The sequence below is a fragment of the Protomyctophum parallelum genome (genome assembly GCF_964188405.1).
Source record: "Protomyctophum parallelum genome assembly, chromosome: 8".
Lineage (NCBI taxonomy): Eukaryota > Metazoa > Chordata > Actinopteri > Myctophiformes > Myctophidae > Protomyctophum > Protomyctophum parallelum.
In genome coordinates, this window is record NC_139703.1 from 22,825,587 (window position 1) to 22,849,536 (window position 23,950).

At 44.1% G+C, this 23,950-nt stretch overlaps 4 protein-coding genes across 4 annotated transcripts; all 4 read right to left on the minus strand.

Annotated features, from left to right (window-relative positions):
* Positions 1 to 11,566: 11,566 nt before the first annotated feature.
* On the minus strand, positions 11,567 to 13,369 carry LOC310862948 (mRNA-capping enzyme-like; the record flags this gene model as incomplete). The annotated part of the gene is made up of 1 exon (XM_083771070.1): positions 11,567 to 13,369. One exon carries the CDS (start codon positions 13,367 to 13,369, stop codon positions 11,567 to 11,569), a length of 1,803 nt encoding a protein of 600 aa, XP_083627196.1.
* Positions 13,370 to 15,311: 1,942 nt separating this feature from the next.
* LOC310862949 (mRNA-capping enzyme-like) lies at positions 15,312 to 17,096 on the minus strand (the record flags this gene model as incomplete). Its single annotated transcript, XM_083771071.1, has 1 exon — positions 15,312 to 17,096. The coding sequence occupies one exon, from the start codon at positions 17,094 to 17,096 to the stop codon at positions 15,312 to 15,314; it is 1,785 nt and encodes a 594-aa protein (XP_083627197.1).
* A 982-nt stretch (positions 17,097 to 18,078) lies between these two features.
* Positions 18,079 to 19,239, minus strand: LOC310862950 (mRNA-capping enzyme-like; the record flags this gene model as incomplete). The annotated part of the gene is made up of 1 exon (XM_083771072.1): positions 18,079 to 19,239. One exon carries the CDS (start codon positions 19,237 to 19,239, stop codon positions 18,079 to 18,081), a length of 1,161 nt encoding a protein of 386 aa, XP_083627198.1.
* A 2,463-nt stretch (positions 19,240 to 21,702) lies between these two features.
* LOC310862951 (kelch domain-containing protein 3-like) lies at positions 21,703 to 22,872 on the minus strand (the record flags this gene model as incomplete). Its single annotated transcript, XM_083771073.1, has 1 exon — positions 21,703 to 22,872. One exon carries the CDS (start codon positions 22,870 to 22,872, stop codon positions 21,703 to 21,705), a length of 1,170 nt encoding a protein of 389 aa, XP_083627199.1.
* Positions 22,873 to 23,950: the final 1,078 nt, after the last annotated feature.

Genomic DNA, 23,950 nt, shown 5'->3' on the forward strand with positions numbered 1-23,950 from the left:
GACCTGAGATCAGATTCATACGAGGTTTCCACTGGACACACACTGGTCTGATTAACCCATTCTGACCTGAGATCAGATTCTAAAAATGTCAGTCGTTCTTCGATTTTTCAAAAATAGAAGACCTACAAGCTCGTATGAGCTATGAGCTTGTAGATCTGCTATTTTTCAATAGCTAAAGCATAACATAATGCTAACACCAAAATGGGTTCCCGCGCAGAATGGGTCAAATAAGATACTTTAGAGAAAAGGCACATCGAGCGCTCTAAAAAAAAAAAAAAAGAATCTGATCCATGTTTCCATTTCATCCGAATTGGGCCGTGCAGGGCAGAGAGGAGGGCACTGCCCGAGAATAGATGAATCACGGAGATATTCACGGGTATGCATCGGAGCAATGCTATCCACCACAGAGCTCAAATGCTAACTATTTTTCCCTCTAGGAAGTGTCGCACACGGGTGGTGGGGGGTGGTTGAACGCCGGAATGTGTTAAACGTTATTCTGGGATTGTTGGGATGGCGCGTGGTTTCGTAGTCATGGAAACAGGAGAGATCCTACCTAGCTACCAACCACTCCCTTTGGACTGTGTGTGTGCCATTCTGTTCTGGCAGTGGTGGACAGTACTCTCGTGTGTAAGTGAAAATACAGCAATGCAGAAATACTTTGTTACAAGCAAAAGTACGGAATTAAAGGTTTACTCAAGTAAAAGTATTGGCATCAAAATGTACCGAAAGTCATTATGTGAGCTTAGATCGGCTATTTTCAAATGGACGAAATGTAGGCTATATATTTTGTAATAATAATCAAAAAAAGTAAAGTTTTCATATAATTCTAGTGGAGTAAAAGTGTAATACGGTATTCACCTCTGAGATGTAGTGGAGTCGAAGTAAAAGTACTGAAAAGTGGAAATACTCCAGTAAAGTTAAAAAGAAAATTACTTAAGTTCAGTACTTGGAAAAAAAAGTAACGTAGTTACTTCACACCACTGCATTCTGGAGCTGCCATGCCGTGATGAATTTTAGTCATGCCATTCCTCTACTGTAAAATAACGTGCCACCGGGCTGTTATGCCATAACATGCCACCGGGCGGCCGCCAACCCCACATGCCTCGGACATGACCAGTAGTCCACACTGGGATTAGATGCAATGGGGCCGGGGGCCATTTTGGTATGGCTATTACATATGCACAATTCCACAATACTCTAGCCAAGTGGGTATAGAGTAGAGAGGCCGGCCGCCAGGGAATTAGAAGGTTGCTGGTTTACCTCCCCTTGTGGCCTCCCGATATATGTTTTCTTATACATTCACCTACCCTTGTGGCCTCCCGATAGATGTTTTTATACATTCATCTCCCCTTGTGGCCTCCCGATAGATGTTTTTATACATTCACCTCCCCTTGTGGCCTCCTGCTATTTGTTTTTATACATTCACCTCCCCATGTGGCCTCCTGATATTTGTTTTTATACATTCACCTCCCCTTGTGGCCTCCCGATAGCCTGATGTAAACAAGTCTTGCATTTTCTGGTTTTATCTTCATAGCAGATTTTTTTGTTCCGTACTTTCAACTGTAACTACATTTCAACAAATCAAGAAAACTCGAGTGGTACCAGATTATTAGTGTTGTGGATGTGGGTGTCACTCACGAGAAGCGGTTCAGACATGTATGAGGGCATTGGGGCCACTGTCTCTTTGACTATCTTAAATACCAATCCCAGTGATATTTGCTTAACCCTAGTCTTCCAGGCATCCCAAGCTCTCAAAGTGTGTTGGAATCCGATGAGTCATGGGCTTAAGGCCGAGATGTCGTCATATCATTTTGTTTGGAGAGGTCCGAAGCTTAGTTTTTAGTGACATTTAGATGAGAACCAAGAGGTGTAAACATAGTCAATGTGGCATAATATTGAATGAATGAGAGTCAAGAGGAAATCCTGCCCCCAAAAACACCTAAATCTAGCCTCCATCGCCAATAACATCTTACAGTAATTACTTTGCCTACGCAGATTTCACACCTTGGAAGAGAGATGATAATTGTGACATTGGCAGTTAAACTTTTTTGGAAGAATTTGTGACAGCGGCAGGTTCACAAACAACAACAATATCAGTCCACATAATATCCGTTCCTCTCTAGGCTAAAGTCTACCTCGACAATGAATCTCTGTGTGATACCAGGAGGAGGTGTAATTCCGTAGGGAACCTAAATTTCCAAGGAAACATGTGCTAATGACTAAGCAGCGCTCTAATAAGTTTGGATTCATTATAGCGTTCATAATGTTTGTACATGGACAGTAGTCACAGTACAATCCTCAGCGACTTAAGTCCTGTATATTGCTGTGTGACGAATAGCTGATCTACAGTATGAGCTCATAAATGCCTTCCCATTATGCGATGCATTGGGCAATTTAGGCTTAATTATGATGGCATGAAAATTAGAAGGCAAAATCTCATGTTCAACAACGGGGGGGGACATTGGAGATTGAATGTGATTAATTTAACTCAACTAGACCTGTACTGTAAGTGCCCGTCGCAGTCGGCCAACCGGCCTACTTGGGAACGATGCACCTTGGGAACCTAATGATATACGTTGTCACAGCACCCGCCGATGTCCCACATGGAGATCTGTGTATATTATGTGCCTGTGTGCCTGTGTGTGAAGATTACAAACTGAAAAGTGTATTTGGCAATCAATTGGGCCCACTGGCAGAGCCTGTTTGGTTGAGCCTCAATTAGCTGAGGCAGAGGCTGGAAATTGCACAGGTGAAAGGAGTTGGCCTCATTAGGCCCACTGGCAGAGCCTGGCCCAGGTGAAAGGAGTTGGCCTCATTAGGCCCACTGGCAGAGCCTGGCCCAGGTGAAAGGAGTTGGCCTCATTAGGCCCACTGGCAGAGCCTGGCCCAGGTGAAAGGAGTTGGCCTCATTAGGCCCACTGGCAGAGCCTGGCCCAGGTGAAAGGAGTTGGCCTCATTAGGCCCACTGGCAGAACCTGAGCAGAGCCTTTTGTGGTGGTTCTGGAGAAGCGTGGGTCTGGCTTTGGTGGGTCAAACGGTTCTCTACACACATACATGCGTGCCACACCCTTCCTCGGAAGGACGCAACCTCAAAACCTGCAATCATAGTCCGTTTTGTGAACCGAAAACACAAGACCCAGCTATTGATGCAGTGGAAGAAGCTCAAGGGGACCCAGATCTATCTAAATGAACACTTAACCAAAAGGAACGCCGAGATAGCCCGAGAGGCCCGCTCCCTGAAGAGAAGTGGCAAAATCAAATCAACTTGGACGAGAAACTGCAAGGTACTGATACGGCTAAATGGAGAAACCCCTGAGGAAGCAAAAACTGTACTGGTAAGAGATCTCCGAGACCTAGACCCATACAGATAAATAATGCTGGATGATAAAACCTGCAGGAATAGAAAGCCTATAGTCATGGACATAGAGCTGCTATTCTTCCCCCCCTACTCTGTCTCTCCTTGTTTCTCAGTGGCAAGTAACATAATTGACATTTTTTTCGCCTTATTGTTTACTTTTTATAAGCATCTTGCTTTGATCTCCTGGGATTCTGCATGGCTCCTTCAAAATGCTTTCTTTGCTTTTTATTACCTCCATTTTTCCATGGCCCTCTGCATGAAACTTTGCCTAGTGGATAGATCTAAGATGTACGCCCCCAAGCTACCTATTTATTTTTTGATGGACTTAAAGGCCGAGTGGTGGACTTATGACTCTACGTTTTTTCCCCTTTTGGACTGGCTTCATACAGTAGTGATCATTATTTTTTCTTTCAACCTTCTCCTTTTTTCCTTTTGTTGGACAAACACTATGGCTGCGTGTGTGTGTGTGCGTGCGTGCGTGCGCATGTATGTGCAGATGCCTTTCGTGCTGGACTGTGCTGGTGTGTGCGTTTGCGTGCCTACGTTAAATAAGTACTGCCTTGCCCATAACAATGACACTATGGCTGCGTGTGTGTGTGCGCGTGCGTGCGTGCGCATGTACGTGCAGATGCCTTTCGTGCTGGACTGTGCTGGTGTGTGCGTTTGCGTGCCTACGTTAAACAAGTACTGCCTTGCCCATAACAATGACACTATGGCTGCGTGTGTGTGTGTGTGTGTGCGTGCGTGCGTGCGCATGTACGTGCAGATGCCTTTCGTGCTGGACTGTGCTGGTGTGTGCGTTTGCGTGCCTACGTCAAATATGGACTGCCTTGCCCATAACAATGACACTATGGCTGCGTGTGTGTGTGTGCGTGCGTGCGTGCGCATGTACGTGCAGATGCCTCTCATACTGGACCCAGTGGACTGTTGGCTTCATGGGAGATTATGTGTGTGCGTGCGTGCGTGGGTGTGTGTACGGAGCGGGCATGGTATTTATTTTTTTGTAAATGTTAAGTTCACATCATATATGGCTATACTAAGGACTCTAGGCTCAGAACATGAATGACATAAATCAGGATATTGACCCAGATATAAATTTCTTTGCAAATTTAAATAACTCCTGTTACTACACTGACGAACAGTTTAAAAATAATATAAAAATACAAAATACCATATCAATTATACACTTTAATGCCAGAAGTATGTATGCCAACTTTGAAAAAATCAGAATGTACCTTAGACAGCACACTACACCATTCAGTGTAATAGCAATATCTGAAACGTGGCTTAACCCGGAGAGGGGGTTGGATTTTGAGCTAGAGGGCTATGAGCTGAACCTCATGAACAGAAATACTAGAACTGGAGGAGGGACTGCTCTGTATGTGGACAGTAGACTCAAACATAAGGTTATAGATACAATGACTATCGCCATTGATGATGTTTGTGAATGTATTACTATAGAAATTGATATGGGAAAAAAGAAAAATACTATTGTCAGCTGTGTTTATAGAGCCCCAGACTCCAGTATTGAGCTATTTACCAACTTTATGGAAAGTACATTTAGAAACACCGGACAGAAGGTCACGTACATAGCTGGTGACTATAATATTGATATTAATAATCCTAATAAGAATGCTTTGATTGATGAATTTATTGATGTAATGTTTGGCATGAGTCTATATCCTCTTATTAATAAACCTAGTAGAATAACATCACATTCAGCCACTATAATAGATAATATATATACTAACAACATGGAAAATAACATAGTGAGCGGATTAATTATTAATGATATAAGTGATCATCTGCCAGTATTTGCAATATATGATTGTAATTATACGATGTTGAAAGAGGAATCCCCTATTAGATATAAAAGAGTACAAACAGAAGGTGCTCTCAATGAATTTCAAAGTAACTTGTTATTACAGGATTGGAACAAGGTTTATGAGGCAGAAGATGTAGACTCAGCCTATAATTCATTTCTAAATATATTCATACAATCATATGATAGACATTGTCCACTTCAACAATGTAGGAATAAACCAAAACACCAGAATAAGCCCTGGATGTCAAGAGGACTGCAAAATGCTAGCAAAAAAAAGAATAATTTATATAGAGAATTCATTAAATACAGGACCAGAGAATCGGAAATCAAATATAAAAAATATAAAAATAAATTAATAGACATTACTAGAAAATGCAAGAAAGAATACTATAATAAAGAGTTAGAAAAAAATATAAACAATATCAAGGGCACGTGGAAAATATTAAATAATTTGATTAGGAAGAGAACTAATAATAACTATGTAGATTACTTTATGGAGAATGAAATGACCATTACTAATATGAATAAGGTGGCTAATGGCTTTAATAACTTTTTTGTGAATGTAGGACCAAATTTGGCAAAAGAAATAAACCCTCCACAAGGGGGTGTGGATGTGGAACAAAATGTAATAGATAGAAACCCAGCTACAATTTTCTTAACAAGTACAGATAAAAATGAAATCATAGACATAGTTAATAAGTTCAAAAATAAAATCTCCTATGACTGCAATGACATAGACATGACACTCATAAAAAGAGTTATAACTGCTATTGCAGAGCCATTAACATATATATGTAATCTATCATTTGTGACTGGTTCTTTTCCTAACCAAATGAAAATAGCAAAGGTTATTCCCATATACAGAGCAGGAGACAAACATCTTTACACGAACTACAGGCCAGTGTCCTTGTTGCCACAATTTTCTAAAATTCTTGAAAAACTATTTGACACAAGGCTAGGTGGCTTCCTTGAAAAACACCAGTTACTGACAGACAGTCAATATGGTTTTCGAGCAAAACGATCCACATCGATGGCACTTATTGATTTAATAGAGGAACTAACAACTTCAGTTGATAATAACAATTATGCAGTGGGGGTGTTCATAGACTTAAAGAAAGCTTTTGACACAATAGATCATGATATTATGCTGAAAAAGATGGAGAGATATGGTGTTAGAGGGGTAGGTTTAAACTGGTTAAAAAGTTACATCACAAATAGACAACAGTATGTGCAGATGGGTGAGTATAAATCAAACTGTTCACACATCACGTGCGGAGTGCCGCAGGGCTCAATACTAGGACCGAAATTATTCATATTATATATTAATGATATATGTAAGACATCCAGTATCATGAAATTTGTTATCTTTGCCGATGACACCAATATATTTTGCTCTGGAAAAGACATTCAGCAGCTGCTGGAGGTGGTAAAAATTGAATTGGACAAGTTAAAGGTATGGTTTGATCAAAATAAATTATCACTTAACCTGAAAAAAACTAAATATATGGTCTTTGGTAAACAAAAAACACTGATGAACACAAACATTGAGGTCAAAATTGATAATATCATACTAGAAAGAGTTTTTGATAATCTGTTTTTAGGAGTAATAATAGATCATAAGTTCTCTTGGAAACCCCACATAAATTATATCCGGTCTAAATTAGCGAGAAATATTGGTGTCATGGGCAAAACAAGAAATGTCCTTGAGTCTAAATCACTATACACCCTCTATTGCACCCTTATAACACCATATCTCACCTACTGTGTGGAAGTGTGGGGTAACACTTACAAAAGCAACCTTCAGCCAATATATTTACTGCAGAAAAAAGCAATAAGAATAGTAAATAAAGTAAATTACTATGAACACACAAATCCACTGTTTCTAAATTCACAAACATTAAAGTTTTTTGATTTAGTTGATTTTAAAACAGCACAATTATTATTTAAAGCTAGACATAATCTGCTTCCTGGAAATATCCAAAAAAGGTTTAGGGATAGGGATGGGAGGTATGAGCTGAGAGGGGAACTAAACTTCAAACAAATAAGTGTTGAAACAACCTTAAAGAGCATGTGTGTTTCTGTCCATGGGGTTAAGCTGTGGAATAGCTTGTCTGAGACAATTAAGCAAAGCAACAACCTTAAACAATTTAAAAAGAGGCTCAAACAGGAATTATTGCATGGATATAACCTGGAATGAGTAGGGAGCTGAGCTATGTTTATGCCATGTAGAGTTGGACTTAGTATAACATTTGGCTTTGTCTGTTCTTGTCTTTTTTTTCCTGTCTTTTTTTCTTTTGTCTTTGTCGTTGTCTGTTTTTATTTTCTGTTTTTTGCTTTTGGTTTGTTTAATTTTCTATTCTTCTATAAATGTCATTTGTTTTTTTTTTTTGTTTTTTTTGTTTTTTTGTGTTGATTGTTATGCATGTCTTCAACAGCATGTTGGAGCAAGTTGAGATAAGGATAGGCACTTATAAGCTTTAAGCTTCTGCCTATGCCTTTTTGATCACAAAAGAAAAAGTAAACTGTTTTGTGTAATGTCTCCCTCTGTAAGATCGAAATAAACTATTCATTCATACGCACGCAGAGACGTGGCGCATTTATAGTAGGATGCGTATAGGATTTATTATATATTTTGTAACACACATAGCTTGTGAATCTGCTACTTTTGAATTGATGCTTTTGTATGACACTATGAAGTTATATTTTGGATAATGTATAATATGTACATTCGGGTTTATATGGCAGACATAAGAAAGCGAGAGAGAGGAGAGTAAAGGATAGAGAGAGAGAGAGAGAGAGAGAGAGAGAGAGAGAGAGAGGGGGGGGGGGCAGGAGGGAGGGAGAGAGAGGGGCAGGAGGGAGGGAGGCCGGAGAGAGAGAAGCAGGAGAGAGAGAGTGAGTGAGAGAGAGAGAGAGAGAGAGAGAGAGAGAGAGAGAGAGAGAGAGGGGGGCAGGAGGGAGGGAGAGGGGCAGGAGGGAGGGAGGGAGAGAGAGAAGCAGGAGAGAGAGAGTGAGCGAGAGAGAGAGTGAGCGAGAGAGAGAGAGAGAGAGAGAGGCAGGTGCTGAGGCCGTCCTGTCACACCAAGAGGTCACATGACAGCTGTACTGTCACACAATGACTTATTCTTCAGCCTGCACACACAACACACACACACACACACACACACACGCACGCACGCACATACTCTTTACCAGCGGACACTGCACTCTGGCTGTAATTGTACGTGTAATTATTGATGTGTGTGATGTGATAATAATTAAACATTCCACATGACGCCATAGTACCAGCGGAATTATCTTTTGTGATTTGACTCACTGAAGAACTGTAAGGTCAGTGGTTTTCAACCCTTTTCATATCAAGGCCCATTATTTAGTCTGCATTTGAGCCACGGACCACCATTTGATGACATTTAGCCTCTCAGACCCAAAACATAATTATTTTGTTATCATAAAACCAAACAATAAGGGTCAATTTGGTTTCACTTCACGCTCTCAAGAGTTAAAGATGCGAGCATGGGATCTTCAGCGTGTTTGAGTAGATGGTGCGCTGTGACTGGCCAGTCACTGTGAATGACCTAACCTCAGTGAAACTATTAACCCATTCCGAACGGGAACCCATTTTGGTGTTAGCATCATGTTATGCTTTAGCTATTGAAAAATAGCAGATCTACAAGCTCATAGCGCGCCACCGAGTGGCGCGCTACGAGCTTGTAGGTCTGCTATTTTTGAAAAATCAAAGAACGACTGACATTTTTAGAATCTGATCTCAGGTCAGAATGGGTTAATCAGACCAGTGTGTGTCCAGTGGAAACCTCGTATGAATCTGATCTCAGGTCAGAGAAAACACAGTGGCTGGGGGCATTTCCAAGGACCCGGAAGAATGATGAAGATTACAGCGAGCGTCAAAGAACTACAAGTGTAACTCTCCAACATTCAGCCGGGGACCACCTGGAACCTCAAGGACCACTGGGGAAAACCACTGTATTAGGTTAAAAAGCCACTAGTTGGTGACATGTTCAACTTTAATTAGGAATCCCAGTAGGCTATACCATACATTCAACAGGCATAAGAAAGGTTGATAGTGGTCAGTAGTGTAACGTTAAACCTAAATGTAAAGTACATTTGCTTAAGTACTGTACTTTTGAAGTATTTGTACTTTATGCTTGAGCATTTCCAATTCCCAGTAGCCTACTTTTACTTCTACTCTACTACTCTGATCCAAATAATGTATTTTCACTCCATTGATTGATTGATTGATTGATTGAACATTTTATTCACAGTATGCAGAATTGTTACATTTAAAACAAAAGCACAAGGTAATACAAAAACCGCTACAGTGTACGTGGATGAAACTATAAAAGAACTAAGACTTGTTTGCATCAGGGTCCTCCATTTTCAATTCATCAGATTCATTCATTTGAAAACTTGAGTTAGCCTACTATAGTTACTTTGTAGATTTGGATTGTTATTACAAAACATACATTAACCACTTTTTCCACCACTGATGATTGTTAACAATTTAAGCAGTAGGAGGAAAGTCCACTGGACTAGGTTCTCTTCTGAACTCAGCAATGCTGTCATTCATTGTGCCTTACTGCCATCTAGTGGTCAGAAATTAAAATAGCTTTTCCAACAACGTCTTCAATAAATAAATAAATAACATTTAGCCGACATTTTGTCTCTGAATTTATTGTCTCAACCTGGAATATGACTCATTATCAGAAGGGGTCAAAATGCTTAAAGATGGAGTGCCGTGATTTTTTTCCACCCTTAAACATGATCATCAGGTGTTATTGTTATATAAGGAGGTATAATTTTTTCAAAAAAGTGTACAGTATTTGTTAAAATTATGGTTTTATGTGGACACACCCACCAGTTCATTAGGTATGCGTGAGTTTAACCTTAGCACCACCCACCTTATCCAGCCCCCCGCCTCCTACTCCTACTTTAAGACCACCCACCTGTCATAGTCCCTCCCCCTTCTTACAAAAGGACTGCCCATGGCTCCACCCATGTGTTTACAAATATAAAATGGCAGAGGGAGGACAAATTGGTGAGATTCAGCCATATATGTTTGAGCCAGATTCTGGTTCAGATGAATAGGATGAAGTACAACTGGTCCACCACACATTTTGTCTCTGAATTTATTGTCTCAACCTGGAATATGACTAATTTTCAGAAGGGGTCAAAATGCTTAAAAAAACCACACGGGCCTAGCCTACATACTGGGCTATATGAAGTTACGGACTGGCATTTTAACCACTTCTAAACTATGGACCTTCAATGAAATTCATATTGAATTTTGCTTATTTATCCAGGGCTATGAGTTCTCTCATCTGATTGAATAAAATTGGTATCCCGACCAAGAGTCAAGAGGGATTAATTGATTGTATAGAATGGGTAGCCTACAGTTCAACGAAAGTACAGGTCAATACAAAAACTGCTAAGAGTCTAAAACCAGAAAAAGCACTAAAAAGCACAGTTTTTTAGTTGTTGTTGTTTTTTAACTATGTCAGATGTTTCAATAACTTGATTGGGGTCTTCTTATAGTGCAGTAGTTGACAGTGGAGAGCCGGGGCGCCAAACAGAATGTAAGTTGACAAGAGTCAGAGAAAGTTGCGCGCTCTGCTCGCGCACAAGTAGGCCATTCATGGCCAACTTGTGTGCAAAGCGCAAGTTGGCAGCTCGACAGAGTGCATTTCTAGTTTCTAGTCACTAGTTGTCAGTGTTAATTCCATGATTCTTCTCTGTGTTAAACTAACCATGCACAAATAACATGAATCTACCGCTCGTATGACTACATGCTCCCATCTCGGTTGTGTTTCCAATGGCATTACAGTTCTGTGAGCACAGCGTCATGATTGGTCAAATATCTTTCTGGTCTGAGCAGAAGAGACAGCTTCCGTTACTCGGCTCCCGGGAGCTGTAGTTGCAGCATTCTTAGATTGTGGAATAGTTGTCTGGCTGCGCGAGACTACGTGCGAGATGGTTTATGTTCATGATTCACCAGGATCCTGGAAGGCTTAATTATAGGCTTAAAACCATTGATATAAATATTTTTGGAAATCTCTATGGGAAAAATGAATGGGGTCTGGATCGATGGAACAAGAATATGTCCGCTATGCCCTATATAGTACTAGAGGTCCAGGCCTCTACTAATGATCAAGCTCAGCTTGCTAAAATAGAAACACACAAAAAAACATGCATTGAGCATCATGTTATGCAGTTTAAGAACAAGCATTTAAAGAAACCCTACAAGATGAATCCAACAAAAACATTAATAATCAAACCTGTATAAATGGTTGGGAAAACTAAACTTGGGGAGGAAGAGGTGTGTACTGCAACTTGTGGAGCAGTCCAGTCCAGAAGGTCCCAGCCCGTATCTACAGGATAGCATGGTTGGGTCTCTTTGGACGAGGGGGACATGAGGTCGGGTCCGGTGGGTGCTTTCGGTTCTGTGTTGGCATTCCCTGGGGACAGCGGTCCAACAACTCCAAGAGCATGTGCTCTGTGACAGGATGCTGAATGCTGTTCCACACGGCCATGGCAGTGACATAGGAGTTGGGTAAACTCTTGTCCGTCCTCTGTCTCATGAAGACCCAGGTGTTGTCCCTGAAGGTGCACTCGATGATCTTGTTGTCGTACTGCTTCAGCTGCTTGGAGGCCTTCATCTTCGCCAGTGGCTGGTTGTATCTGCCCACATACAGCAAGCCCACCGTCTGAGGGAGCAACCCTTCTCCTCCCAGTTTCGTGATCTTGAGGCGAAAGTCTACCGAGTTTTGACTCGGAGGCTTCCACTTGAGGATATCGTCACACGTCCCGGGTTTGTATCTCCCACATGGCTGGAAGATCAGCCCGTCCACTTTGTGGCTGACCTGAGATAGGAAGCTTCCTCCCAGGAGATTGCGCGATTCATGAATGTCATAAAAGTCCTTCTTTCGGACGCTGAAAGGCTCCTTTGTTTTGTCAAGTTTCCCTGTCTTCACCATCTCCGTCCGGGGATAAATTATCTCGTTGCTAATGCATGACAGTCGGGTATTGAAATCACACTGGCCAACGGGCTGCCCGTTGAACTTGACAATGTCATAGATCAGGTAGCGGGGGATGGACCGGCCGTCCACTATGTCGATGACCATCTCCCCGTCCAGCAAGGTGTTTGACAGGTGGACACACAGATCCTGGCTGAAGGGGAACTCGAGGTTGGCCACGTGGAAGATCGCGTTGTCTCTGTCAACCATGTACACTTCGTTCCTCCCGGCGATCAACATCATGTAGCGAGTGCCATCGGCTTTCCAGCTGACCTTGTATGGTTTCTTCTGCAGAAGGTGGAGGTTCCTCCTGTCCATGGACACAGGCTGAGCGCCGGGAAACCCAGACTTGTCCCATCCAGTGAACTGCTGACACGTGCTCTGAATCTCCCCCAGTATTGGTTGCGTGGTGACCTGTGTGACCCCCGTCACTGTCACGCCTTCCAGGAACACTGCACCCAGCTTCAACCACTCTCTCCTCCGTTTGCTGCCTCCGCCGGGCACCGAACCGCAGGAGGAGCCCGACTCCAGGCCAATTACGTTGCCGTTCTCGCTGTGGTCATCATCGTCGACGTCGAAGCACCATTGGGGCCGCGCGGGGGCGGGGGGTGCGTCCACTACGTCGCCATAGCGTCTGAACAGTTCCTTGAGGTAGTCTTCCTTGTAGATCCCCGGGGCGCGGGACTGGGCGAAGCCGGCCACAGCCGCCCCCACACTCCAGTCCATCTTCTCCACCAGGTACGCACACACCAGGAAACCCGTCCGGTTGAAGCCGTGCGTGCAGTGGACGCCGATTAATTCTGTGGGATTCTTCTTCAGGAAGTCTTCACACATCACAATGAACTTCTCTGTGGTCTCCGATGAAGGACACTCCTTGTGCCCTTTACATGGAAGTTTGGCATATTTGATGCCTTCCTTTTCGATGGCCTTGAAGTCATAAAAGCGAGCGGTATTTGTCAGGTCGATGAGCAGGCCCATTCGCACTTTGAGGCTTTTTAAATAGTTCAACAGCAGACTTGGATGAAAGTGATTGTCTTCTGGAACTTTATCGTCGTATTCGGGATCCAGCATAGTCTTCATTGGAAGGAATCTACCTGCTACGAGCTGGCCTTTTCTGGGACAATTCCTCCACCGAGGGGGAGGTCTAGCATTTGACATTATTGTTCAGAAAATCCGTTTCACTCTATTGTAATTACTTGAACAACTTCACCAAATAGCCCTTCTGGACATCAGAGTGTCCGGACCCATCCTGTTGGTACGCAAAGAGCGGCAAGAAACTGTTCGTCAGTGGGCCTATGACAGCAGTGCTATTCAAACACCTCGGAAGATCTCATATAGGCGGACCGAGTCAGTTTGTGTACCATATCCATATATGGGCATGTGTTTCAACCAATCAGCCGTGCTGTGTTCCACATCATTGGGTGTTCACACATTTGCTCCTACAACAGCGGTTAAGGTGATATGGGATGGTTATCGTTAGCCTCGCGTTGCGATACTAATATACCACTGCGCTGGGCTCGGGGCATATGCATATGCAGTAGGGGCGGGTGAAGTGTGGCTGTGCCAGGCTAGGATATTGTGTGAAGTTAGGTGGAAAATTAATGTAATAAACCTGTGGAACAGAATGCTTGACGTACCAGATGACAGAATGGCAAATATAGGATTTTCAGATGGGACATTCTAATAGGATGTTATTGGGCACAGGAAGTGTCTGATCTTCTCCATGAGCATGGACTTGGGCATCTCTACATCCACAGACAGAAGGTAGATGTGGGGATATTCAAGGAATTGGCTATGACAAAATACAGAGTTAAATGGTTGGAAGACATATTGCCAGTTTAAAACTGTGTATGAATGTGAAAAATATGTTGTGTATGATCTATCTAAGAGCCAACGATCTCTGTGTGCACAGTTCCCCTCAGGAATACTGCCACTACATGTTGAAACAGGACGGTACATTGGAACGGAATTAGATCAAAGACTACTGTATGTAGCTATTGTGAACTTGGTGAGGTTGAGGATGAATTCCATTTTCTATTGTACTGCCCTTTTTTATCATGATTTAAGAAAACACTCTTTGATCAAAAATACATGTAGGTCAGTGTTTTAGTTAAATATTTATTTGATAACCATACATTCGTAATTTCAAACTTTATCCATAAAGCCAGCTGGAACAGAAGAAAACATACAACTTATGCATAGTGGCACGGTGATGGATCATACCAACTCCTATGTTGAGATCTAAGTTATTTGTGTGTGTATGTACATATATGCACATATATTAATATATCCTATGTGTGTGTATACATCTATACCTTGTTGAAGTTAGACGCAAATCGGTCCTCTGTCCATTATCTCCTTATGCTCTCTCTCTCTCTCTCTCTCTCTCTCTCTCTCTCTCTCTCTCTCTCTCTCTCTCTCTCTCTCTCTCTCCCCCCCCCTCCACTTTAGTCTCTATCTCGACAAAATGGAATACTTGAATGTACAATAATCTTGATTATGTTATGTATACATTGTATGATATTTACTTTTGTTTAATATTTTGTCAGGAAATATATTGTACTGTAAATTGTGTCTGAATAATCCCGTAAGGGATGGGCTGCAAAAGGCACTCAGACACGTAAATAAAATCATTCATTCATTCATTCATTCATATAGTTTCTAAACTAAAATAGACCCTAGGAGAAGCACGACTGCTGGCTGTCCAAGACATGTGGAACATGAACTTAAGACTGCTGGCTGTACAAGACGAACATGAACTTAAACTGCTGGCTGTACAAGACAAACATGAACTTAGACTGCTGTCTGTAGAAGAAGAACATGAACTTAGACTACTGGCTGTAGAAGACGAACATGAACTTAGACTACTGGGTACTGGCTGTACAAGACGAACATGAACTTAGACTGCTGGCTGTACAAGACAAGTGGAACATGAACTTAGACTGCTGGCTGTACAAGACAAGTGGAACATGAACTTAAGACTGCTGGCTGTACAAGACAAGTGGAACATGAACTTAAGACTGCTGGCTGTACAAGACATGTGGAACATGAACTTAGACTGCTGGCTGTACAAGACATGTGGAACATGAGGGGCCTGTCTCTACAGAATAGCATGGTTGGGTCTCTTTGGAGGAGGAGGGGGGCATGAGTCTGGGTCCGGCGGGTGCTTCCGGTTCCGTGTCTGCATTGCCCGGGGACAGTGGTCCAACAACTCCAAGAGCATGTGCTCTGTGACGGGATGCTGGATGCTGTTGCACACCGACACTGCCGTGTTATAGAAGTTGGGGGAACTCTTGTCCGTCCTGTGTCTCATGAAGACCCAGGTGTTGTTCCTGAAGGTGCACTCGATGATCTTGTTGTCGTACTGCTTCAGCTGCTTGGAGGCCTTCATCTTCCCAAACCACTTGTCGTATCCGCCCACGTACAGCTCGCCCATCATCTGAGGGAGCAGACCTTCTCCTTTCTCTTGTGTGATCTTGAGGCGAAAGTCTACCGAGTTGTGACTTGGGGGCTTCCACTTGAGGATATCATCACATGTCCCGGGTCTGTATCTCCCGCACGGCTGGAAGATAAGCCCATCCACTTTGTGGCTGACCTGAGATAAGAAGCTTCCTCCCAGGAGATTGCGTGATTGGTGAATGTCATAAAAGTCCTTCTTTCGTATGCTGAAAGTCTCCTTGGTTTTGTCAAGTCGCCCTGTCTTCATCTCCTCCATCCGGGGATAGATGATCTCGTTGCAGATGCACGACAGTCGGGTATTGAAATCACACTGGCCAACGGGCTGCCCGTTGAACTTGACGATGTCGTAGATCAGGTAGCGGGGGATGGACCGGCCGTCCACTATGTCGATGACCATCTCCCCGTCCAGCAAGGTGTTGGACAGGTGGACAAACAGATCCTGGCTGAAGGGGAACTCGAGGTTGGCCACGTGGAATACCGCGTTGTCTCTGTCAACCATGTACACTTCGTGTCTACCGGCGATCAACATCATGTAGCGAGTGCCATCAGCTTTCCAGCTGACCTTGTACGGATTCTGCTGCAGAAGGTGGAGGTTCCTCCTGTCCATGGACACGGGCTGAGCGCCGGGAAACCCAGACTTGTTCCATCCGGTGAACTGCTGACACTTGCTCTGAATCTCTCCCAGTTTGGGTTGCGTGGTGACCTGTGTAACCCCCGTCACTGCGACACCTTCCAGGAACACTGCACCCAGCTTCAACCACTCTCGCCACCGTTTGCCACCACCGGGCACCGAGTCATATGAGGTGGGGCCTGACTCCTGTCCAATCACGTTGCCATCCTCGTCGAAGCACCACTCGGGCCGCGTGGGGGCGGGGGGCGCATCCGCCACGTCGCCATAGCGTCGGTACAGCTCCTTCAGATAGTCTCCCTTGTAGATCCCCGGGGCGCGGGACTGGGCGAAGCCAGCCACAGCCGCCTCGACCCCCCAGTCCATCTTCTCCACCAGGTACGCACACACCAGGAAACCTGTCCGGTTGTAGCCGTGCGTGCAGTGGACGCCGATTAATTCTGTGGGATTCTTCTCCAGGAAGTCTTCACACATCCCAATGAACTTCTCCGTGGTCTCTGATGAAGGACACTTGTTGTGTCCTTCACACGGAAGTTTGGCATATTTGATGCCTTCCTTTTCGATGGCCTTGCAGTCATAATAGCGAGTGGTATTTGTAAGGTCGACGAGCAGGCTCATTCGCACGTTGAGGCTTTTTAAATAGTTCGACAGCATGCTTGGATGGAACCGATTGTCTTCTGGAACTTTGTCATCGTATTCAGGACCCAGCATAGTCTTCATTGGCAGGAATCTACCTGCTACTGGCTGGCCTTTTCTGGGACAATTCCTCCACCGAGGGGGAGGTCCATCATTTGACATTATATTGCTCAGAAACTACAACTTTACCTTTCTGGACATCAGGGTATCCCGACTGTTCCTGTTGGTACACAAAGAATGTCAATAATCTGTTTGTCTGTGATCCTTCTACCACAGAAGTGTGCTATTAAACACCTCAGACCATCTTACATAGTAGGCTGACCAAGCAAGTTTGTGTACACGGATGTCGCCAGCATTGGCAACGGTTTGTGTTGTACGGCCCTGACATCGTCCATCACGGCCTAGAAGCGTAGTGCAGTGTCCATTTTATTATTATTATCCAGTATTTGGAGGCCAGAATATGACATCAGTAGCTACCATGACGTCCCATAATATTAAGCCCATATATGGGAATGTCATGAGTCACGCCTCGCGACCCGTCCCATATATGGAGAGTGGAGACATGCTGTATGTGTATATGGTCATGAACCCTGGCCATACCTGTTTTTCATTGTGCAAGCTGTCTGCCGTCACCCATGCGGAAGCGTGCACGTGCCGATCTTCCCCAGCAGCACAAGGAGACTGAGGGAAAAAAAGAGAAAAGGTCCATATATGGGCATTCGCAGACAGTGCCCTAATGCAATCCCTGTTATGCCCATATATGGAGATCCCTGATGTCATCAATATTAAGCCCATATATGGTAATGTCAATATATTGCCATATTGTGTCTCATGATAACCGCGACGCAAGTCACACTTGCAAATGAATCAAGTTGGTACAACACATGAATCTCCATATGTGGAGCTGACTATCATCACCTGGATCTCCATTCTCCATGAAGATCACGACACTGACCTCACTGACACCAGATTAATAGTTTAACTCCTGCTTCTTAACTGTGTCGTATTAAGAAGCTGTTGTTTCAGCGCAACCTCGCCCTCTTACGGTAGTTTCTAAAAATAAAATAGATGCTCAGAGAAGCACGCATCACATGAACTGATACTGTTGACTGTAGAAGACATGTGGAACATGAGGGGCCTGTCTCTACAGGATAGCATGGTTGTGTCTCTTTGGAGGAGGAGGGGGGCATGAGGATGGGTCCGGCGGGTGCTTTCGGTTCTGTGTTGGCAGTCCCTGCAGGGGACAGCGGTCCAACAACTCCAAGAGCATGTGCTCTGTGACGGGATGCTGAATGCTGTTCCACACGGCCATGGCCGTGACATAGGAGTTGGGTAAACCCTTGTCCGTCCTCTGTCTCATGAAGACCCAGGTGTTGTCCCTGAAGGTGCACTCGATGATCTTGTTGTCGTACTGCTTCAGCTGCTTGGAGGCCTTCATCTGCGCAAACCGTTTGTCATATCTGCCCACGTACAGCTTGCCCACCGTCTGAGGGAGCAACCCTTCTCCGAAATCTTCCGTGATCTTTAGGCGAAAGTCTATCGAGTTTTGACTCGGAGGCGTCCACTGGAGGATATCGTAACACGTCCCGGGTCTGTATCTCCCACACGGCTGAAAGATAAGCCCGTCCACTTTGTGGCTGACCTGAGATAAGAAGCTTCCTCCCAGGAGATTGCGTGATTGGTGAATGTTATAAAAGTCCTTCTTTCTGATACTGAAAGGCTCCCTGGTTTTGTCAAGTTGCCCCGTCATCATCTTCTCCAATCGGGGATAGATGATCTCGTTTCTAATGCATGACAGTCGGGTATTGAAATCACACTGGCCAACAGGCTTTCTGTTGAACTTGACGATGTCATAGATCAGGTAGCGGGGGATGGACCGGCCGTCCACTATGTCGATGACCATCTCCCCGTCCAGCAAGGTGTTGGACAGGTGGACACACAGATCCTGGCTAAAGGGGAACTCGAGGTTGGCCACGTGGAAGACTGCGTTGTCTCTGTCAAGCATGTACACTTCGTTCCTCCCGGCGATCAACATCATGTAGCGAGTGCCATCAGCTTTCCAGCTGACCTTGTATGGTTTCTTCTGCAGAAGGTGGAGGTTCCACCTGTCCATGGACACGGGCTGAGCGCCGGGAAACCCAGACATTTCCCATTTGGTGAACTGCTGACACATGCTCTGAATCTCCCCCAGTTTGGGTTGCGTGGTAACCTGTGTGATCCCCGTCACTGTCACACCTTCCAGGAACACTGCACCCAACTTCACCCTCTCTCGCCTCCGTTTGCTGTGGTCCTCGTGATTTGACATTTTTTGAAGTGTTATGGTATTTTTAGTAAGGTCTCCTGTTGACAGCTGGCGAAAATGTACAATTGTGCTAACACACTATAAGCAATGCATCTGCTGGTTGTACAATTATGCAATGTGATTGTGATGTGTCCATATCAAATAAAGAATATAATAATATAATTATATTGTTCAGAAACTACAACTTTACCCAGTAGCCCTTCTGGACATCAGGGTATCCCAACAGTTCCTGGTGGTATTCAACGAATGGCAGGAATATGTTTGTCTGTTTGTCTGTGGTCTGCCGACGACTGCAGTGTCATAATCAAAAACATCTTATATAGTAGACTGATGAAGTCAGTTTGTGTACACAGGTTTGTGTTTTACGGCTCTGACATCATCCATCTCGGCCTAGAAGCGTAGTGCATTGTCCATTATGGAGGCCAGAATATGACATCAGTAGCTACCATGATGTCACATTGATGATGATGATGATGCACCAGCCATGTCCATATATGGGCAAGAGTTTCAAACAATCAGCTGTGCTGTGTGACAGAGCATGGTTTGTTTATAGTTTCTGAACTAATATAGATGCCCGGAGAAGCACGCACCGCATGAACCATTCTGCAACGGAATTTGCTCAGTGTCCTTTTGAAGTACCCTGAAGATTTTTTTGGATTAGACCACCAACAGTTGGTGGTGAATCTGCAATGATTGAAGGTAACTCTGCCATATGTGGCAGCCAAGTCTATGAACTTTGAATGCATGCTTTAAGCAGTGATGTCACGTGGCAGCCAAGTCTATGGACTTTTAATGTGTGCTTTAAAGCAGTGCAGCTGATTTTTTAATCTGGAGAATATGGATATACATACACATAAATATTGTATTTATTAGGACATTGTGATTTAAATAAATAAATACATAGGCCTATTCTAGTTATAGTTAGTTAATAGTTAGTTAGTTAGTTAGTTAGTTAGTTAGTTAGTTAGTTAGTTAGTTGTTATCTGATATGTTCATATGTCATGTTTGCTATTTTCACGTGCCCCACTGCCCTCCATTCAGTTACACTGGCCCAGGGCAGCAGTCCTTGGAATGAGAGAAGAAAAAAAGAGATACAACGCAGTCACAATAGGAGAGGGAATAGAAGAAACGAAACACGCACACACACACGCACACACACACGCACACACACACACACACACACACACACACACACACACACACACACACACACACACACACACACACACACTTTTTGTGTAGTTTCTGTGTTCAGGAAGTGAATGTGATATTGTTATGTTTTTGGTGTCTTAAAATTCTGTAACACGGAAATAAAAATAGAAATCACACCTGTGTGAAGTGAGGGGCACTCTTATCATCATACATCATCATATTCTGGCAAATCACTATTTGCGTCCTCACTTTTATATCTTCAATGTGTGTGTTTACACAATTTTTGTGTTTACGTCTTCAATGTTTGTGTTCACTCAAAGCATGGACATAGGAGGGGCTAGCGTCCCTCAAAAACACTCACTCACTCACTCACACTGCAGTGATGCTGTTTCTGGCATTGTTGTCTGCTTCTCAACTTTTATGCACTTTGGATTATTTTTGTAGTGAGGCATTGTGTCGTCATGAATTCCTACATGACAGTCATCTCCAAAAAATTAACTATATAAAAAAAATACGGTAAAAAAGTCGTTTAAATCTAGGATTAATTAATTATCTATATGTTGCAGTCACTTGTTTCATGTGTCATGAACACAGTGTGAGAAACAAGGGGTGTCACAATGTGATAGCTCGTAAAATTGTATTTGCTTGGACACAACTGAAAATACTTTCCCTTTCTTTAAACTTTAGCTTGCTGGCTCACTTTATTATTGTCTCAACAATCAACAAAAACAACAAAAAGGCCTCCACCTTTGCAGTGCCTTTCCTCTCCATGTTTCCTGAAGTCTTCTTCTTTTTCTTTGGCCCCAAAGCATCTCTGTTCTTCATTATCTCCTGACGGAGATCAAGTACTGTGCATAGAAGTTTCTATTCCTAGAGATCACGTCTGCCCCTTCCAGTGTGATGCTGCTTAGTTCCTGGCTGAGAACATTGAGACAGCAGTTTCTCTGGAGGTAGAATGTTTGATCCCGGGCTCCCCCAGAGTTAGTGTCGAAGTGTCCTTGAGCCAGACACTGAACCTCTAATTGCTCCCGATGAACAGGTTGGTGCATTGCATGGTTTATTCTGCCATCGATGTATGAATGTGTGTATGAATAATTGAATGTAATGCACAATCTATGTAAAGGTGTATGAATGTGTGTGTGAATGGGTGATAATCTATGTAAAGCGCCTTGGATAAAGGTGCTATATAAACGCACCATTTAAACATTGCTATGCTCTGCTTTTGTCCCATCTGAATGTATTTTATTCTTCCTTTTTAAAGAGTGCCAATCTCCTCGTCATTCCCTTTCTTCTGTCCCATCGCCCCGGGACTTGTTATCCACCACTGTTTCCTTTGAGTGAGCTTGCTGTGGTTCTTGTGTATCCTGTCCTTTTCACTGGCCTCACTGTTGTCTTTTTCTTTTTTCTTTTTCTTTTTCTTGGTTTGATGGCTGCCAGTTCCCACCTGATGTCGTGTGGGAGTCCCGACTGCTTCAGACCGTATTCAATAACCGCTACCTTGCATAACGTCTTGAGACTAGGACGCAAGTCCAGGATGTACAGGTGATCTTTAAGATCGTGCGTGTATCCTCCAAAGAGGACGATGCAATCTCCCACCATGCAACAGCACATTCCAGACCGCCAGCACAGCGCCTTCCCCTTGGGCTCGACCTTCTTCCAGGAGAAGGTCGTCGGATTGAATTTCCACAGATCGTTGATGTTCCTGTTCCGAATGTAGTCGTAGCCGCCAAATATGTACAGCTCTCCGTTGTGGGTGAAGGCTGAATGGCCTTCCCGTTTGACTGGAACCAGCTGTGCAGGAGGCGTGCTCAGCCAGCGGTCGGTCTCTGTGTCGAAAACTCTAACGTTCTCCGTCTGGTCCTCGTCCGCCTGACCGCCAAACACAAACATCTTCGTCCCGATGAAGGTGGCGGAATGATTTGATGAAACGGTCGCCGGGGCACCGCCCTTCGTGTTGATCAGAGACCAGACCATCGTGGTGGTGTCCAGCTTGTGGATGTCGTTGATGCACTTGGTCAGCTGCCGTCCTCCGAAGACATACATGGCCTTCCCCGAGACGCAGGCCGAGTGGTCGCACCTCGCTTCCGGAACGCGCCCCGAAATGTCGGGCTTGAACCAGCTGTGCGCGCCGACATCGAACGCATAGAGCGCGTTGCAGGTGTCCCCCCAGATGGTGTACACGTACAACACCTCCTCGATCTCGATGTTCACCAGTCCCCCCCAGATGTAGATAACGTCATCTATCAGCACGGCTGTGTGGCCCACGCTTATGGCGGGAACCTCGGGGCCGCTGTCTCCACTGGCGCTCGTCGCCGGGGATAACTCTGTCCAGCGCAAGGACACTGTGTTGAAGACACAGTGCACATTGTACAGGTGGGAGCGTCTGTAGCAGTACCCTCCGAACGAATACACCTTGTGCCCCACTGCCACAGCAGCATGATTGATTCTCCGTGCTCCTTTCAGACAGACATGCCAGAAGAACATTTGGCTGAAACGGAATATTGGTTGAGTCTTAACAAGAATGGAATCTCGGTTCATGCATTAACTCTTATATTGATACGGCAGCACAAACATACGGTGAAGCCTGGTCAATCTGCGGAGCCAACGTGTTAGTTTGGCCAATCAGGAAAGCCTAATGCCCAATGCCCTTTCTTATGCGTTTGGGAAAGGGGAAGGTTCTTTGGTTCGATCGCCAGCTCCTCCTGCTGGCTTAGTTAGTGTTCAAGTGTCCTCGAGTAGACATAAATGGCAGCTAGTGGGCTCAACTCGGTCCCCAGCTAGTGATCAGCCTTGTGAAGATCAGCCCATTCAATGCTTCTCAAACGTTTTCATTTCAATGACCCAGATTTGGCTCCAACAAGGGGTTAAATTAATTTAGCTCCTAGATGTATATGCCACTAACATGTGGAATTCTCTACCAACAGCCATTAAGACATGTGAATCCCTAGGTCTAGACTCCTTCAAAACAGCTCTCAAAGAGCACTTACGGTCGGCTGCAATTCGAAACTGGCCCCTGTAAAAAAGTTCATGTCCCCCCGCCCTCTATTTTTCTAAACTGTTCACGTATTCCCTTTTTTCTATCTGTTTATTGGATGTGTATTTGATGATTTTTGAGTGGTGCAACCACTCCAAGGAACGGCAATGTCCCTATATGTCCCAACCTATGTCCTAACCTATGTCCTGTCTTTAAATGTCTTGATGAATTGAAAATGGAGGAACCTGGTGTAAACTAGTCCCAGTGCTTTTTCTGGTTTTATCCTCATAGCATATTTTGTATTGATCTGTACTTTCATTGAAATGTATCCATTCTACAAACTGAAACTGTTAATAACATGTTCAATCAATCAATCAATCAGACGTTTGCCCGGGACCCAAACTAGTGAAAATAGCAGATCTACACGTTGCTTCGCAGGCTTGTAGATCGGCGATTTTCACTAATTCTTAAATATATATTTTTTAGCTTTTATTCATGGACTTTCTTAGTTAGTTTATCTAACGGTGACGGTAGACTAGAGCATTGAGTCGATAACGATGGAAGTTGGAGATACATGCCCCACAGCTA